Source organism: Chelonia mydas, chromosome 3 (genome assembly GCF_015237465.2).
Source record: "Chelonia mydas isolate rCheMyd1 chromosome 3, rCheMyd1.pri.v2, whole genome shotgun sequence".
NCBI lineage: Eukaryota > Metazoa > Chordata > Testudines > Cheloniidae > Chelonia > Chelonia mydas.
In genome coordinates this window covers 33,963,917-33,983,498 of record NC_057851.1, presented here as the reverse complement: position 1 = coordinate 33,983,498, position 19,582 = coordinate 33,963,917, and the positions used below count along the sequence as shown (strand labels likewise).

The 19,582-nt window shown below is 43.8% G+C and overlaps 2 protein-coding genes across 5 annotated transcripts in view; both read left to right on the top strand.

The window, feature by feature from the left end:
• ALLC (allantoicase) overlaps positions 1-9,239 on the top strand; it is a 38,260-nt gene extending 29,021 nt beyond the window's left edge. Inside the window, 3 exon segments of the mRNA XM_037893481.2 lie at positions 5,157-5,230; positions 6,349-6,555; positions 6,981-9,239. Coding sequence (XP_037749409.2) covers positions 5,157-5,230; positions 6,349-6,555; positions 6,981-7,133 — 434 coding nt within the window. The 3' untranslated portion in view covers positions 7,134-9,239.
• Positions 9,240-13,885: 4,646 nt separating this feature from the next.
• DCDC2C (doublecortin domain containing 2C) overlaps positions 13,886-19,582 on the top strand; it is a 108,388-nt gene continuing 102,691 nt past the window's right edge. For all 4 annotated transcript variants that reach the window (XR_006289388.1, XM_043542290.1, XM_043542289.1 and 1 more), the window contains exons 1-2: positions 13,886-14,188; positions 16,835-16,886. Coding sequence is in view for 3 of the 4 variants with exons in the window: in XM_043542290.1 (XP_043398225.1) it covers positions 13,890-14,188; positions 16,835-16,886 (351 nt within the window). In the remaining variant the exon portion in view is untranslated. The remainder of the gene's footprint in view (positions 14,189-16,834; positions 16,887-19,582) is intronic.

The following is a 19,582-nucleotide window of genomic DNA, read 5'->3' as shown; positions in this document are numbered from 1 at the left end:
ATAGTATGGTTTTATTCCTTCCACCACAGAAAAGCTGCCCCAAACAGGGCAGATATCCTGAAATCTGCAGGATACATCCATATAGAGCAGGGGTCGGCAACCTTTAAGAAGTGGTAGGCCAAGTCTTCCTTTATTCACTCTAATTTAAGGTTTTGCGTGCCAGTAATACATTTTAACGTTTTTAGAAGGTCTCTTTCTATAAGTCTTTAATATATAACTAAACTATTGTTGTATGTAAAGTAAATAAGGTTTTTAAAATGTTTAAGAAGCTTCATTTAAAATTAAATTAAAATGCAGAGCCCTCCGGACTGGTGGCCAGGACCCGGGCAGTGTGAGTGCCACTGAAAATCAGCTTGCATGCTGCCTTTGGCACATGTGCCATAGGTTGCCTAACCCTGATATAGAGGTTCTGAACTCCCTGGCATGGTCTTTCCCCATACCCCTCAGCTCCCTGGTAGTGAGCTGCCACTGGAGCCATGCTACCAGGGACTCCCTTTTGGCTTCAAGTGGCTCGCAGGGACCCCAGTGTGTTCTGGGAATGGTGGAGGGCGTGTTATGCAAAATAGTGACTAGTCTAGGGTGGTATTAACTCTTTCAAGGAAATTCTTCTGGGCTAGGACAGGGGCTTTAATGTTTCCACCACTGGTCTGCCCCTTCCCAAATTCCATCCTCTCTCTCACAAAGACCCCAGATCATGTGGAGAAGAGGTCTGGAAAGTCAGGGAGGGAGAGGAAATGGTGCTTTGGAGGTGCCAGAGCCTTCCTTCCATGTGATTCTTGGGGGATCTGATCTGTCCTCTCTTTTGATGCTCTCAGTCTATACCCCTGTGGAGAAGTCTTCATATCACAAAACCCACCACCACTGGCAGTCTCAACAGAAGCAAAGGACTGAATTGAACATAGTAACTACCATTCTGGCCCCCCTAGAAATGGGCGTGCCTGGTTATGGTTGTGGCATACTGGTGGGGCAAAGTGATGAAAATAGCATATCCATTGCCTGCATTGTACATGTTCAGTGGATATACAGCAAGGTGACATACCTGAAAACTACACTCTAGCATCTTTCATGAGCACTGAATTCAGAAAAAACATTGAAAGCAGAGAGAAACCACAGGTGATTTATAGAGAATACCTTCCATCCACTGTGTTACTGTGACAGGGTGCTCTTAGTAGCTATAAACTGAGCCCTTTGGAAGCCAGCACCCTGGTCTCATAGAACACCCAGAGCACTGGTTGTAGTTAGGGCTAGTCTACACTAGACGCTCTCCAGCGGCGCAGTTGCACTGATGCAGCTGCACCGCTGTAGCATGTCTGGTGAAGAGGCTATATGCTGACAGGAGAGAGCCCTCCCATTGGCATAATAAAACCACCTCCATAAAGGGAGCAGCTATTTCAGTGGGAGAAGCTCTCCCACTGACATAGCACTGTCCATATTAGTGCTTAGGCTGGTGTAGCTTACATAAGTTATATCAACATAACCTATAGTCTAGCCAAGCCCTCAGAGTAGGAGGGACTTAGTTTGGGTTTGAAAGGGCAGAAGAGATCACTTGCACCTGTAGGAAACCTGAGGAGCTAATGAGGAAATTAGCTCACCAGCTGGGTAGCTCTGAGAAGAAAGCAAGAGGTAAAAAAGGCAGAGCTAAGGAACAGCATGGGACAGACTGAGAGCTGGGCTTGGAACTCAGGGGCAGTTTGGGCTGGTGGCTGACCAGAGCTGGAAATACAGACTGAAAGTGAAAGGCTGGAAGTTATGTTGGAAAATGAGGGAGAAGAAATAATGGGTGAGGAATTGCTTCAGATTAGGAAGAAGAAAAAGGAATAGAAGAATTTGTATCCAAAGAATACAGAGCAGAGATGGATGGATATATTCTTACTTCGCTGAGTAGAATATAAAGATAACATATTGAATGAAAATGTCAGCATATAGAGGGGTTCTCAAACTGGGGTTGGGACCCTTCAGGGGGTTGTGAGGTTATTATGTGGGGGGTTATGAGATGTCAGCCTCCACCCCAAACCTTGCTTTGCCTCTAGCATTTATAACGGTGTTAAATATATAAAAAAGTGTTTTTAACTTATATGGGGGCAGGGTCGCACTCAGAGGTGTGCTGTGTGAAAGGGGTCACCAGTACAAAAGTTTGAGAATCACTGGCATATGGGAACTCAAAAAAGCTATAGACAAAAGTAAAAACAGTCCCAGGTAAAGATAGTATATGTAATGAAATGCTTAAGCACCTATCAGAAGGAAGTTTAAGAGTTTTACTGAAATTATATAATAATATATGGGGAAAAGGAATACTACTGGCAACAAGCAAAATATGGTAAATTACGCACAGTACCTGATGTGTATAGACCTATTGCCCTCACATCGTGTGTGGGCAAAATGATAAATTAGAGAATAGTAGCATAGTTGGGGGAAAAAAAGGAAATGTGTACAAAGTGGTTTCAGGAAAGTAAGATGCACAGCTGATCATATTGTAAGATTAGAAACAGAAATACAAAAAAACATGAGGAACAGAGAGTTTGACAGTTTTTTGGACATTGAAAAAAGCATCTTACATGGTATGGAGGGAAGGCTTGCTGTATATGCTAGCCGCAACTGGAATAAAAAGAAGAATGTTCTGATGGATAAGAGATTTCTTAAGTGATAGAACCATACAAGTCAGGGTGGTGGCGGCTTTTTAAAATATTTATAAACTTACTAATGGCCGCGCACAGGGGAGCGTTATCAGCCCAACCCTATTTAACATTACGATTAATGATGTCCTGGAGAATATATGGGCAGGAATAGGTATTGTGTGATGATTGTGTTATATGGGCCAAGCATAGAAGACTTAAGATAGCTGTGGAGACAATGAAAGAGGCGTTCGGGAATTTCAGAATGTGGAGATACTTGGGGATTTAAGTTCACTTGCTAGAACAAAGGGAATGATCTTCACAACAAGGAAGTTTGGGAAAGAATGGATCTCTATACAGAAAGAATACAGGTAGTTCAAAATATTACATTCTTAGGAGTTATGTTAGATGATAAACTAACTTGAAAAGGTCATATAGATAATATCAAGACCAAATGTAAAGGTAGGATGAATCTTCTGGGAATAATTGGGGTGCAGATAAGAACACATTGTTATTGCTGTATAGGACATTAAAAAGACCAGTTATATATTATGGATGCTAAGCCTTTAATTCAGCTTCTAAATCAGCACACACAAGAAAAGAAAGCTGATCCAAGCCCAAGCTCCATGAGGTTCATGTGGTGCAAGTATTATGACTCCTTTGTGCGCTTCACATAGCAACCGGAGAAATGCCTATTAAATTTAAGGATAAAATTGTTAGATTTTGCCTTTTGGGCTTAGTTAATGTAAATAGTGAAGATAAGAGTACAAAACAAGTATATGAGGATTGTTGGGAATTAAGTCAACAAGAAGTAACTGGGCGTCACAAAAACTCCCATATGCTAATAGGGTCAAAAGGTGGGTAAAAGACTTGGGTGAAAAGGAAGATCTGGGAGAAATTAAGATCTTTAGTCATGGGAAATCGAACTACAGCTGGACAGTTATCTCTCTAACTGTGGATTTGGAATTATATGAAAAAACAAAGGGAAGAGCAGGACGATTAAATATGATGACTATGATTTAGAAGTTTATACATGGCAAACCTCTACCAATGACTCTACTGAAGACTACAGGTAGAGTGGGAATGGCCTTTTGTATCCCTGAATTTGGAAATCAGAGATCTATGAATCTATCCAATTTTGTGGTCATTATGATGGCTGAATTGACGGGCACACTGTTGGCCCAGTGTTAATTGCTTTGCCAACCTGCACAACCATGATGCCAACAGTGGACTTTACAACCCCTCATTGGTTTGCAACTGACGGGTAGCTGTCTGGTGTTGCTAGCTTCCACAAGGCCATAGTCCCTTGGTTCTGCATTAGTATGGCTTCTCTGAATCGAGTGTTCTGGTGTGGGAGGTTTGGTGCAAGCTCATCGCACATCTCCATGAAGGTCTGTTTCTTAATTTAGAAGTTCTGAAGCCACTGCTGGTTATCCCAGGTTTCCAATACGATGTGATCCCACTACACCATATGGTTCTCCTGCACCAAAAAGGATGGTCCAATCATGGACATATCGTGGCTATAGCAGCATTCACCATATCTGTTCCATGGGACACAAATAGATTCACTTGGATAAGAGATGTATGCCCAGCTATGACTGTTCTATCCTATCTGACTCTTTATCAGGTATAACGGTGATTAGAAAGGAAGCCACATAAAACAGGAATGACTTAATCAATGAACTATTGTTCTTTACTACAGAGGTAGTACAAATGGGTATACACATTGTAATAATGTGGATTCCAGTGCATGTTAGGGTACTGGGCAATGAAATGGCAGATAAAGCAGTGACAAATGATTTAAAACGGGGAGGTTGATATACAGATACTTTTGCATAAACAGGACATCAGAAGTTTGGTTAAGAGAGAACTTAAGAAGCAATGGCAAGAACTATGGGCCAAAGAGGAAAAAAGGAAGAAGGTTCTATGAAATGTGTCCTAAACTTGAGGATAGTAGTGTACTTAATAACTATGATAGAAGAAGTGAATTAACTATATTTAGTGTGCTAACAGGTCACTGTGATCTGAATGGTAACTTAAATTTGCTAAACAAGCACTAAGATGGGTTGTGTGATGCATGCAAAGTCAAGAAAGAGTTGAGCATCTGCTGTGGCAATGCAAGGACAATTACATAGAGAGAAAGTTAGTCATAAAGAATCCAAGATGCCTTGGGAGGAGAGAAGATAGTCCAAAAGGACTGGTGAGAGTACTGGGAAAGTGGAGTAACATTTAAAAAAGCATCACTTCACTTTTTTAAGGATACAGGACATTGATTTTTTTGCTTATGTGAAAACTGAGGTAGGTGACGCTCATAGTCTCACATGCTGAGTCTGCTGCACCATAAAATGACAGGAAAAGAAAGGAGCGGGGCTACACATGACTGCTGCTATGTTGTGATGCACTTGGAATATAAACACCAATAAAGACACTTGGTGGAGGTACTCTGCTGGACTGTATGTGCCGCTTAATTCACAAAAAGGACTTATCAGCCAGGGTTTCCAGGAGCTGAAGGGGGAGCCAGTTCACAGTTTCCTATTTTTGTAGGGATAGGAAGAGCAACATCCATGGAAGATGGTTGGGAAACAGCAAGAAGACTGGACAGGCCACCAGTTTTAAAAGTAAGGAATATGTGAGTTACAGTTCTTAATTTGAGATCTGTTTACAATTATTTTTTCCATAAAGATTTTCATTTTAAATCCCCAAGAGGGGTGTGTGTGTGTGTATAGGTGTGTTTGTGTGTTAGTGAAACTTGTGAAGATTTAAAAAAAATCTCAAAATAAATTTTTCTTAGTGTGTGTTGTGTTCACAGGAAGTAGCAGCAACTCATACTGTAGGCATTGCAATATATTCTCTAGGTCTAGTTCAAAACTATTAGGCCCCCTATGGTTTGTCTTTTTCTCACCATCTCTATCTGGATTCTTAACCTTTCTTGATAATGAAATGAACTATACTAAAAGGAGAGATGATTATCATCTTTGGGAATCCAGGTTCTTAACAGAGAGACAAATGGATATAATAATAAAGTTAAAGGATGCAATATTTATTGAGAAATGTGCAAGCAGGTTTAAAGGGAGCAAATTATTAATGGCCTAATCCTGCATTCATTGCAGTCAATAGGAGTTTTGCCACTGACCTCAAAAGAAGCCCTAAATAATGGAAAACAGGTTGAATGCTTATTGTAAGAATTATATGTGATGTGATATGTGGAATGATTGAAATGCCGGCACTTGCAACTGGAAAGGGATCACTTTGTTTACTCCTTTAGTTCACTTTTGTTTAATGGAACCTTAAGATTAGGATGATTTTGGCTTTCAGACTCTAAAAATGGGATTTCTTCTTGCAGAGGAACTACTTGTCATCTTACAGCTATCCATAAGAAAACATACTGAATTGTTTGTGAATTCTCTCTTTAAATGCATTATATTTGTATTGACCTGCAGATTCCATATTTTACTCAGTCCTATTAATAGAGCTCTAAACCATTCCGTGAAGGTAGCTTATATATTATTTAATATAATTCTTTGCAGAAAAATTTGTCATTGTTTAGAAGGGAGGTGGGGGATCCTGTGTTCAATCAGATTAATTCAATAGTTTGAAAGTAAAACGTACCTTATACTTTTTTCCTTTAAGAAATCAAGTTCAGCTAGTAAATGCAAAAATGTACCATCTTGCCTTTACCTTTTTGATTTTTGTAATTCACCGAACCACATAAAAGGCTTTTCCCTCTTATTTTCAGGCTGATGACGAAGGTATCCTCCTCATACCAGGGAATGAATGGGCAGTTTTCCGGCTGGCACATCCTTGTGTAATAACTCACATTGAAATAGACACTTCTTACTTTAAAGGTAAAACAAATGCTGCTTGTTTGGCCCCTGTATTTTACTGATCATACCAAAACCATATGTTGTACCATAGATGGAACCCTTTGCTTTCTGTTACAAAGGTAAGGCTTTTATTTCTAGATCACATGAATACTGTGGACTGTTAGCTTATAGCCTATTGGTTGTATTGAAATAATGCTTTTTTAAAAAAAGTGTTTTGTAGGTGTTTATATGAGTAGATCAATTTACAAACACTACAAGGACAAAACTACACAATATAGTAAGCAAAAGTGGACACACACCTTGTTTTCATGATTTTTTTTTCCCTTGGGGGATGGAGAAGCATTATACAGTATATCAAATAATAATGAGATTTATTTTAGATTCTTGAATTTTGTAGTTTCTTCTCTGTGTATCTGAATTTCATCTATTCTATCTGTAACTAAAGTGTTAGTGGACATATGCACCCTTCTGTCTATATGTAACAGTTATTCTGTTAAAAGGCAGTATTTAAGTATGCCAGTTTTACCTTACATTTTTGTTTTAGCTTAAGCCTAACAAGAGGCATTTCTTCGACGGTACTGCCCTGGAAATGCAGGATGTAATCACGCATTTGAGACTCATTATTGTTCCTGATGGAGGTGTAAGTAGGATGCGTTTCTGGGGTTTCCCATGGGCTCTATTTTATACAAGCAAATGAACAAAGAGGATTTTCTAAAAAAGGCTTTAAGAGTTATAGAATGGATGTTCACTTTTTTCCGTATTATATAAACTTGAATATATTTGTTGAATGGTACACATTCATTAAACTAAGCATGACTTTTTCCCAGCAATAATTCAAACAGAACAATTGTGTATGTCTCATGGCTGTACAATAATACAAAGACTTCTGTACTCCTAGGAATATAAGGAAAGTAATATATTTTTGCTGAAATTGATTTTCCCCAAAAAATACATCAATGATAACACAGTGCACTCCTGAGTGATCATAGCTCATCTTCGTGAGAATCAAAATTGAAGGCCAAATTATTTTAACCACTTTGTAAATCCACTAATTACCCTAAAATGTACTGCCTGTAGTGTCTTAGTGGTGAAAAGAAAAGGCATTTTTAAATACAAATAAATCAGAGACAGGCTATGCTTTATTGTTATGTCTGTCTTAATTATAAGCCAATCAAAAAGATCTTATGTTCTACAGCTTTCACTCATGTCTACAGTTCTCATATTCAGCCATTTCATAATTATTCATTATATAAATTATGTATTCATAAGCATCTCTACAGCCTATCCTTCTGATAGTACAAAGTGCGCTCATTGATTATTTTGCCAAGATTCCAAACCCTAAGAAGAAAGACAGGTTGTGTCTCTCTGTCAGCCTCAAGTGTGTCAATATATTGGTGGAATTTGGAAACATATATTTCTTTATGAAAACACACAGAATGATTTTAAACCTCCTTTGCCTTGCACTTTTTTTGCTGTAATCTAACACCCAAATATTGTCTGTTTCTCTACGAGCCTATGCTTGAAAGTTATGCTTAAAGAGTGCTTAAACTTATGCTTCTAAACCCCTATTTAGCGATCTAAATCAGTGACCTGATTTTCAAAAATACTGAGGATCCCAGAGTTCTCTTTGACATTAGTGGGAGCTATTGGGTGCTCAGTACTTAAAAAAAAAAAAATCAGGTCAGTGCCTAAATATGGCTTCAGAAGCATAGCTCTAAGCACGCAGTTTTGTGACCCTGGGCCTAGATTATGCTGAATGAGGAGAGAAAAAAGTGCTCAGCCTGGGGCTGACTCCACAAGGCATGGTGAGGCTTTTTGTGTGATGGCACATGATCATAATATACTGCAGACAGGAAAAGGTGGCCCCACCTACTGCTTTGCTTTCCTTACTCTGGGCACACACCTGACTTGTTCCCCATGCACCTCTCATTTGCACGATGGCTTCTGGGGGGAAGTGCTGTGATGGCAATGGAGAGTAGTTAGGGCCATGGGCAGGCATCTTTATGGGGGGTGAGTGTGGGTGGGGTTTTAATTGTTCGTACTCAAGCTTATATTGTAGTAATTAAAATACCGCATGATATATATATATGAAGGCAGATATGGCAAACAATTTTTTGGAATTTTGCATAATAATTGAATGTAAAATAGCATTGTCTGTAACAATTATGGAGGCACTAGCAGTGATTCTGTATTTAAAGCTGAATTGCCCATGAAATGGGGACTGCTTTTTCTTTATATGTAAGTAGTCTGTCACTGTGAAATTTGACATAATGTATATTTTATACAGGGTCAAAACTGGGTATTACAGAATTGTATCTGACTTTACTTGTTTAATGCACTGTATTTGAGAGCATTCAAAATATGTTGTGGCATAACATATATTGTTTGTAATCTATGCTTTTGATTTACACCTAATTAATATTCCTGACATCATTAGTATTATGTTGTTTATCACTCTTATGAAGTGTCAGTGAAAAGTGCTTATTCTGTAATACTATCTATCCAAGGTATTTGTGATCCCTATCTTTAATGTATTTCTCCTCATAACACCCTGCTGGATAGGGAAATGCAGCTATCCCCATTTTGCAGATGGAGAATGGAGGCACAGAGAGATTAAATACCTTGCTAAACGTCACACAAGAAAACTGTTGCAGAACAGGGGATTGGACCCACAAGTGCCAGGCCAGCATCCTCCCCACTTGGCCATCCTTCCTCTCATGAGTCATCTAATATGTGTCATCTCTTGTTCTAAGAAAGAAGCTTTTCTCCATTTTGTTTATTAACCTTTATAGCTTACTTTGTATTCTATCCTTTAGTTGGCTGCTTTATCATGTTGTGGGTTTCCACCTATCTACCCAGTCCCTCATAGACTTTAAGGTCAGAAGGGACCATCATGATCACCTAGTGTGACCTCCTGCACATTGCAGGACACAGAACCTCACCCACCCACTCTTGTAATAGACCCATAACCTCTGGTTGAGTTACTTAAGTCCTTAAATCATGATTTAAAGACTTCAAGTTATAAAGAATTCACCATGTATACTAGTTTAAATCTGCAAGTGACGCCTGCCCCATTCAACCCTCCCCCGCCCCGGGTCTCTGCCAATCTGACCAGGGGGAAAATTCCTTCCTGACCCCCAACTATGGCGATCAGTTAGACTCCTGAGCATGTTGGCAAGACCCTGCAGCCTGACACCCGGAAAAGAATTTGCTGTAGTAACTCAGAGTCTTCCCCATCTAGTGTCGTATCACCAGCCTTTGGAGATATTTGCTGCTAGCTGTCACAGATCAGCTACATGCCATTGTAGGCAGTCTCATCATACCATCCCCTCCATAAATGTAAATCAAGCTTCGTCTTGAAGCCAGTTAGCTTTTTGGCCCCTCTTCTCCCCTTCTTCAGTTATTGTAAGATTGACTCCTTCTTGTTGTCGTCTTGTTTTCTATATAGCAACATGACATACAGGCTACCAGTTCTAGCTTTTGTTTTAGTAGACCACTCCCACACAAGAACTTTCAATATCTGAGCATCCTTTTCTGTGCTATGAGAAACTGAGCCCCCCCCCCCCATTTTTAACAGAAGGTGAAGAAATGAGTTAAAAGAACTCGGATAACCAAAACAAGCAATCTCATAGGGAAAGAAAACTGAGATGTGCAGGAAATGAGAAGTAAAAAATCATACATATTTTGGCTAAGTATTAATCTCATTTGGAAGGAGAGACTCCCTAACACTCAATAAATTTTGAAGTTTTTAAAATCTGCCCCATAATTATGAGATTTTTTTCAATACCACATTTCAAATTTCTGTCTACAAATATTCTGAAAGTTCCCTCCTTCACCGTGTCACAGCATGAGAATTTCCCACCAATAAATCTCACACAAGAGAAGCATGACAAAGTCCCCAAGGAGCCTGAAAATAATTCTAAAACTGGTAACAAATAATCACTCACAAACTGAAATGATCTATTTAAAGCAATAGCAATCAAGCTTTTGCAGTTGGAGAACCACAGAAGTGATTGCACTATTTTTTTAAAATTGCTTTTTTTCCCTCCCTGGGGACAGCTGCCAGAATGTTGTCAAGCAGTCCTGTGCCACCTTACTCTAATGTGGAACCAATGACTTTAAAATGAGTCTTCTACCGGTTTCTCCTCTTTAACTCGACTGGGGTGTTTTCTCTGACAAAAATTCTACTAGCTTGTTTGTGCCAAAGGGAGTTCTCTGGGTTTTTGGAAGGGCTACAACGTAGGGGGAGGGAGCAATGACAGACCTGAATTTAAGGTGACATGATGGGAGAATAGTAAGTAGCAGGAAGGGAAGGAAGAGAGTTTGAGGAAATTTTGTGCTAGGGAGAAAGGAGGAGAGACTGAGGGGATTTCTGCAAAGGGGGTGAAGTGGTTGCGGGTCAAGAGGAAGGAGGGGGAACTGATGGGGGTGCGAGAAGGGGGTGAAGTGATGGCGGGTGGCAAGAAAGAAGGGGATCTGATGGGGGTGGGAGAAGGGGTGAAGTGACTAGGGTTTGGGGGGAAGGAAGGGGATCTGTTGGGAGTGGGAGAAAGGGGTGGAGTGCTGGCGGGTGGGGAGGAAGGAAGGGGATCCGATGGTGGGTGGGAGATGGGGTGAAGTGACGGGGGCTGGGGAGGGAGGAAGGGTATTTGAGTGGGGTGGGAGAAGGGGGTGGAGTGATGGCGGGTGGGGAGGAAAGAAGGTGATCTGATGGTGACTGGGGGAGGAAGGGAGGGGATCTGAGTGGGGTGGGAGAAGGGGGTTAAGGGGGCAGAAAGGAAGGAAGAGGATCTGATGGGGGCCGGGAGAGGTAACTGGGGGAGGAAGGAAAGGGATCTGATGGGGTGGGAGAAGGGGGGTAAGGGGACAGGAAGGAAGGGGATTTGATGGGGACTGGGGAGAGGTGCCTGGGGGAGGGAGGAAGGAAGGGGATCTGAGTGGGATGCGAGAAGGGGGTTAAGGGGGCAGGAAGGAAGGGGATCTAATGGGGGCTGGGAGAGGTGCCTGGGGGAGGAAGGAAGGGGATCTGAGTGGGGTGGGAGAAGGGGGTTAAGGGGGCAGGAAGGAAGGGGATCTAATGGGGGCTGGGAGAGGTGCCTGGGGGAGGAAGGAAGGGGATCTGAGTGGGGTGGGAGAAGGGGGTTAAGGGGGCAGGAAGGAAGGGGATCTAATGGGGGCTGGGAGAGGTGACTGGGGGAGGGAGGAAGGAAGGGGATCTGATGGGGGCCGGGGAGAGGTGACTGGGGGAGGGAGGAAGGAAGGGGATCTGATGGGGGCCGGGGAGAGGTGACTGGGGGAGGGAGGAAGGAAGGGGATCTGATGGGGGGCTGGGGAGAAGTGACTGGGGGAGGATGAAGGGGATCTGATGGGGTGGGAGAATGGGGTTAAGGGGGCAGGAAGGAAGGAAGGAAGGGGATCTGATGGGGGCCGGGGAGAGGTGCCTGGGGGAGGAAGGAAGGGGATCTGATGGGGTGGGAGAAGGGGGCTAAGGGGGCAGGAAAGAAGGGGATCTGATGGGGGCCGGGAAGAGGTGACTGGGGGAGGGAGGAAGGAAGGGGATCTGATGGGGTGGGAGAAGGAGGCAGGAAGGGGATCTGATGGGGGCTGGGGAGAGGTGACTGGGGGGAGGAAGGAAGGGGATCTGAGTGGGGTGGGAGAAGGGGATTAAGGGGGCAGGAAGGAAGGAAGGGGATCTGATGGGGGCTGGGGAGAGGTGACTGGGGGAGGAAGGGAGGGGATCTGAGTGGGGTGGGAGAATGGGATTAAGGGGGCAGGAAGGAAGGGGATCTGATGGGGGCCGGGGAGAGGTGACTGGGGAACGGAGGAAGGAAGGGGATCTGATGGGGTGGGAGAAGGGCGTTAAGGGGGCAGGAAGGAAGGGGATCTGATGGGGTGGGAGAAGGGCGTTAAGGGGGCAGGAAGGAAAGGGATCTGATGGGGGCCGGGGAGAGGTGACTGGGGGAGGGAGGAAGGAAGGGGATCTGATGGGGTGGGAGAAGGGGGTGAAGTAGAGGACGGAAGGGGATCTGATGGGGGCCGGGGAGAGGTGACTGGGGGAGGGAGGAAGGAAGGGGATCTGATGGGGGCCGGGGAGAGGTGACTGGGGGAGGGAGGAAGGAAGGGGATCTGATGGGGTGGGAGAAGGGGGTGAAGTGGAGGAGGACGGACAGCGCGGCCGGGGGAGTCGGGACGAAAGGGGATCTGATGGGGGCCGGGGAGAGGTGACTGGGGGAGGGAGGAAGGAAGGGGATCTGATGGGGTGGGGGAAGGAAGGAAGGGGATCTGATGGGGGCCAGCGAGAGGTGACTGGGGGAGGAAGGGAGGGGATCTGAGTGGGGTGGGAGAAGGGGGTTAAGGGGGCAGGAAGGAAGGGGATCTGATGGGGGCCGGGGAGAGGTGACTGGGGGAGGGAGGAAGGAAGGGGATCTGATGGGGTGGGAGAAGGGGGCAGGAAGGGGATCTGATGGGGGCCGAGGAGAGGTGACTGGGGGAGGGAGGAAGGAAGGGGATCTGAGTGGGGTGGGAGAAGGGGGCAGGAAGGGGATCTGATGGGGGCCGAGGAGAGGTGACTGGGGGAGGGAGGAAGGAAGGGGATCTGAGTGGGGTGGGAGAAGGGGGTTAAGCGAGCAGGAAGGAGGGGGATCTGATGGGGGCCGGGGAGAGGTGACTGGGGGAGGGAGGAAGGAAGGGGATCTGAGTGGGGTGGGAGAAGGGGGTTAAGGGGGCAGGAAGGAGGGGGATTTGATGGGGGCCGAGGAGAGGTGACTGGGGGAGGGAGGAAGGAAGGGGATCTGAGTGGGGTGGGAGAAGGGGGTTAAGGGGGCAGGAAGGAGGGGGATTTGATGGGGGCCGAGGAGAGGTGACTGGGGGAGGGAGGAAGGAAGGGGGTCTGATGGGGTGGGAGAAGGGGGTGAAGTGCAGGAGGACGGAAGGGGATCCGGCGCGGGGCAGACTCCGCGCGGAGGGATCTGAGTGCCCGCAGGGGAGGGGCGGCAGTCGCGGGCCGGAGGCCCCGGAGGAAGGAGAGACTGGGCGAGACCAGGGCGGGTTTTTCGTCCCGACTCCCCCGGCCGCGCTGTCCTGATGGCGGGCCGGTGGCGGGCCCCCGCTCGGCAGGTTGCCGGGGAGACCAGTCAGTGCCCCGGGGCCCGGCTTGCCCCTGCCTGCGGGGATGGGGATCACAATCCCCGCGGGTCACGTCAGCCCCGTGCCGGGAGGGGAGAGGGGCCGGCTCGGGACAGCCGCTGCGATCCGGGGGTGGGGGCCGGGCCGGGCCGCCTGGGGACGCTATGAATTAGGAGGCCTGGGGAGCAGCCCCAGCTGGTGCCTGGTACAGCTCAGGAGGCCGGACAGCGGCTGTGAATAGCCCCCCACCCGTTCCCTGGCTGGGGACGGGGGGGTTATGGTGTGTGTTAGCCTCACCTGCCCCTCCCAGCCCACCTTCCCCGGGGCCATGGTGCCATCGCCACGCCCCCGGGCCAGCTACAGCCTGACAGGGGTGAGCCCGGCCAGCACGGTGCTGGTGTACCGCAACGGGGACCCCTTCTTTTCGGGCAGGAAGTTCGTGATCAACCATCGCTACGTGAAGACTTTCGAGGCGCTGATCACCCTGCTGAACGAAGGGGTGGAGGTGCCCTTTGGGGTGAGGACCCTGTACACCCCCCAGGAAGGGCACCGCCTCCGCAACCTGTCCGACCTAAAGCAGGGCGGCAAATACGTGGCCGCCGGGCGGGAAAAGTTTAAAAAACTGGAGTAAGTATGAAAAACTGGCTCAACATTTAAATTTTGTACAAATCTTTTATTATTACCATAGTTCCGAGAAACCCTAATAGAGATCAGGGGTCCATTGTGTTAGGTGCTGTACAAATACATAATAGGAGACAGCCCCTGCCCCAAAGAGCTGACAAAACTAATTAGACAAAACTAACAAAGGGCGAAAGGGCCTGAAACATTGCACAAAGACGTGAGTTACCTGCGATTACACAGTAAATCTGTGGCCAAGAGAGGAATGGAATACTGTTTTCCTGAGTCCGACACCGCTGCCCTCCATACCCACTGGACTACATTGACAAACCAAAGCCAATAGAAGTGTTTCCAAAAGTTAAAATGGGGAAAAAAAATAGCTAATGGAAATAGTTGGCTTTAAACAACTCTACATTTCTCTGCAGGGTTTGCAATAAAAATGTGGCTGCACTGAGAACCTGAAACTGACTGTGGTATCTGGCTGGTGAATCTTGCCCATATGCTCAGGGTTTAGCTGATCGCCATATTTGGGGTCGGGAAGGAATTTTCCTCCAGGGCAGATTGGAAGACGCCCTGGAGGTTTTTTGCCTTCCTCTGTAGCATGGGGCACGGGTCACTTGCTGGAGGATTCTCTGCTCCTTGAAGTCTTTAAACCACGATTTGAGGACTTCAGTAGCTCAGACATAGGTGAGAGGTTTTTCGCAAGGGTGGGTGGGTGAAATTCTGTGGCCTGCGTTGTGCAGGAGGTCAGACTAGATGATCATAATGGTCCCTTCTGACCTTAGTATCTATGAATAAATGTGAAACTGGCAACACTGAGTTTTACTTGTCCAAGCTGATAAAAATGCAAAAAGCAAATAAAGTATAAATAGTGAAAAGTAATTTGCCTTTTTAAAATGTGAACTTGTTATGATTAATTCATATAATTACCCATTTCTTTACCCACCTGTAAAGTGTCCCATCTAGCGAAGACAGTTTCAAAGCAGGTGGTACCAACACTTAGACCTTCTCTTCACCAGGAACAAAGGTGTGTTTTTTAATAAGTGGTAAAATCCTAGTGAAGACAAGGCAATTTGTAGGTTTAACATGAGTTAATGGTTAAAGGTCAATTCGGTTTAAAGAGAATCTCCAGTATAAGTATAAGGACAAAGTTTGGAGTCTACCCCAATGAGGGCAGTGGTACTGACAGCAGCTGGTAAATTACAATAGGAAGGGCCATCTTGCAGATACTGTAGCTTCTAAAATGTTATGCTCTATATTGAGCTTGAATGGAAATGATGAAGTTGTGATTCCAGATGTTCAAACAACTCCACTGCCTCTGCTGTGTCTCCTAGTTTTGCAAAGGAAGAACAGAGTGAAATTAACAAGATTCCAGTCAGCTTCACTGAAAAACTGTAGGCAGCACAAATTTCATGCACCAGCTGTGGTTGTTGCTGCTGGTTGGGGAAACTGGAAATTATTCCTGAGTAGATTTGGGCTGGTTAAATGCTGTAGAACAAGTGCTCAAGAACATTTATTTGAATTCTGAATTACTGTTTGATCAGACCGTGTTTATGGCCTTGATTGTGCTTTTTAAAAAACATCTGTGAGCATGTTTTTGTTTGCAGAAACTCACAGAGAATAGGTGCAGTTTGTAGGAATACCCATATTTGCCTGGGTATTTGTGAATGAACAAAATTTCGTTATTGTTTGTTGTTCCAACAGCAAGTAACTGAAAGGGACATAACTGAGCACTACTGATTATTTTTTCCCTGCATTTTGAATGTGAAACTGAAATTCACATAGTAGTTTTTAACAGAAATCAATTTATATAGTTTCTTATCAAGTTCAAAGATCTGATGTTGACCCACTTCTGGAAAGAGTGTAAGATAACTGCTGTTATAGTGCCATTAGTGGGCCCATAAACATTTTTGTTTATTCCAAATAACAGCTGCTTTTTGAACAAAACTTGGCATTGGAGAAGATGATGTAATAACACAAAACAAATCAAAACAAAATACCACAAAACAAATAAAGAACATCATATTTGGAATCCATATGGGATTTTATAACAGTTTTAAAATAGAGTAGTTCAAATTTAGGACCCAATCATACAAGCTGCTGAAGAATCTTCTGGAGAGGTGTTGTGCATTCTCAACTCCGACTCAAGATCATGGAGAGGATCTTTGCAGGATACTCAATAACTCAGCAATGTTCTTTTGAACTTACAATATCAGCATCTTAAAAAATAAAAAGCATCCAGAGACCCCAAATGAGATTGAAGCTCCATTGTGCTGTGCACTGTATACACACACAGTCCCTGCCCCTTAGAATTTACAATCTAAAATAAATGGACAAGACAGACAAAGTCTGAAAAGACGGGAGTATTATTTCCTCTTTACAGATGGGGAGCGAAGGTCCAGAGGTTAAATGACTTGCAAACAAGTCTGTTGGAGAGCCATGGAATAAATTTAAATATACTGAATCCCAGTCCAGTGCCTAAACCACATGCCCATCCTCCCAATTTATAAAATATACCAAAACTGACTAAAACCTGCAATATTTTGTCACTAATTAAGGGTGTCACAACTCGGTTAAATGTTTTATGAAATTACTACTCTATTGAAACAGATGAATATATTTTGTCTAATTTTCCTTTTTTTCCCCCTTCTGCAGTTATATTCATATAAGCATAAAAAAACCACAAAGACGACGGAAGGCAGTGGTGGTAAGTATATAACTCTTAACACTACCCTTTTAACATATTGTCAGGACTTAGGTTATTAATTGGCAGTATCTTTGTTTCTTTCATAAGGAAAATTTTGAAGCACCAAAAGAAAAAAAAAAAAAGATTGCACTCCAATACTTTCTAATCACTGGACATATCCTTGAAATCTCTCTTGCCACAATTTCTCCAACTCTTAATACCATACAGTTTATATATGTGTTTCTCTAAACAAAGGTTCACTATTGTAATGATTACTGTTTTATATCCAATATTTACATGGTAAGGATTTGTAAACCTATTAAAACTTCCTAAATAAATAAGTAGTTAAAGATTTCATTTGCAATTTTATCGGAAAAGATAATGTACAGTCATGACGCTCATGAAGAACAAGACGTGCCTGAAATTAATTGTCCCAAATTTTAGATTCCTACACTTACCTTTGAGATACACATCACACTTGCAGTTTGTCATGGCTTTTCTTGTCTGTATCACTATGTTCTCCATTACCTGTAGACTGCCTCAAAGAACAAATTTTATGAATTTTTACCAAACAGACAGTAATTATTGCACCTTCTCTTTTTTTGTAGGCTGTGCACCTAATAGTATTTGAAAGTGTTAATTTCAGGTGACATTGATTGATAACAGCACTTTATAAATAATGTAAGCAATCTCTAGCTAGAATATAAGGGATATTAATTTCTGTTACAAAAATAACCCATAAACATAGGGTTAAGGATTTGCATCCGAAGATGAAAATAAAAAGTCTTAACCTATATCCATATTACATTTTTATTTAACATGGATATGGTTACTCAGGAAGACCAGGGCTACTCAGGAAGGCTTGGAAGGTTTGAAGGCTACTCTGGAAGACCAGGGCTTCAAAAAGCCTGCTCCTAAGTGACCAGAAGAGCTAGCAAACAGAAGCGACTAATAGGGGAGTTTTGCAAAGGAGTTTACAGGGGGAGCGTGAGAGGGGGCTAGATACACTTAACATTTTTTAAACTTCTTTAAACTTAAGCCAAAAAACACCCCCGATAAAAACAAAACAACAACAAAGGAACGAGCTTCAGGAATAAAAAGAGAATGAAGGCAGAAGTCCAGCAACAGAGTGGGGGCTACCCAGTTTATTGCACCCAATGCAGCATGTATGATTACCTACCCTATGGGCAAGTGGCCTATGTGCGCATTCAGTGCAAGGAGCTCCTGGCACTCAGAGACCGTGTACGGGCTTTGGAGACCAGGGTGTCTAAGCTGGAGGAGCTAAGGAAGACAGAGAGGTACATAGATGAGACTTTCCGGGACACAGTAGAACGGTTCCGCCCTCGGTATGACAGCCTCTGTGCTGTTGAGGAGATTGAAAGTCTCAGGGAAAGAGAACATCCAACTGGAGCAGAGGGAAACGATCCCATAGTTGGGACCCTCCTTCCAGATGATGTTGTGGTATCCTCTTGCACTGAGGATACCTCTCCGGGGGAGGGAACTCCAGTTATTAGGAAGAGACAGGTATTAGTAATGGAGATTCGATCATTAGAAACATAGATAGCTGAGTTTGCGATGACCGGGAGAACTGCATCGTGACTTGCCTGCCTGGTGCAAAGGTTGTGGATCTCTCGAGACATCTAGATAGACTTATGTGTAGTGCTGGGGAGGAGCCGGTGGTTGTGGTACATTTAGGTACCATTGACATAGGGAAGGATAAGAGAAAAGTCCTGAAGGCCAAATAAGAGATTGAAGTCCAGGACCTCCATGGTAGCATTCTCTGAAATGCTTCCAGTTCCATGTGCAGGGCCAGTTAGAAAGGCAGAACTGCAGGTGCAGTTAGAAAGGCAGAACTGCATCTCAATAGGTGGATGAGATGATAGTGTAGGGAAGAGGGTTTTAGATTTATTAGGAACAGGGGAAACTTTTGGGAAAGGGGGAGCCTATACAGGAAGGATGGGCTCCATGTAAACCAAAATGGAACCAGCTTGTTGGCACTTAAAATTAAAAAGGTCGTAGAGCAGTTTTTAAACTAAGGGCGGGGGGAAAGCCGACAGGTGCGGAGGAGCATGTGGTTCGGACAGAGACATCCCTTAGGGGAGAATCTACTAATGGAGATTCTCTACATCCTAGTAAAGAGAAGAGAAGATGATAAAATACAGGTAGGATCTGATGAGAAACAGTCAAATGAAAAAAAGTCTCATTCAGTTACATCATGTAATGGGAGACAGCTAAAAAGTGAAAGGTTTTTAAAGTGCTTATATACCAATGCTAGAAGTCTAAATAATAAGATGGGTGAAGTAGAGTGCCTCGTATTAAATGAGGATATTGATATAACCGGCATCACAGAAACTTGGTGGAATGAGGATAATCAATGGGACACAGTAATACCAAGGTACAAAATATATCTGAAGGACAGAACAGGTTGTGCTGGTGGGGGAGTGGCACTATATGTGAAAGAAAGCATAGAATCAGATGAAGTAAAAATCTTAAATGAACCAAACTGTATCATAGAATCTCTATGGATAGTAATTTCATGCTCGAATAATAAGAATATAGCAGTCGGGATATATTACAGACCACCTGACCAGGATGGTGAAAGTGGCTGTGAAATGCTCAGGGAGATTAGAGAGGCTATTAAAATTAAAAACTCAATAATAATGGGGGATTTCAATTATATTGACCTCAGGACAGGATGCAGAGATAAAGTTTCTTTA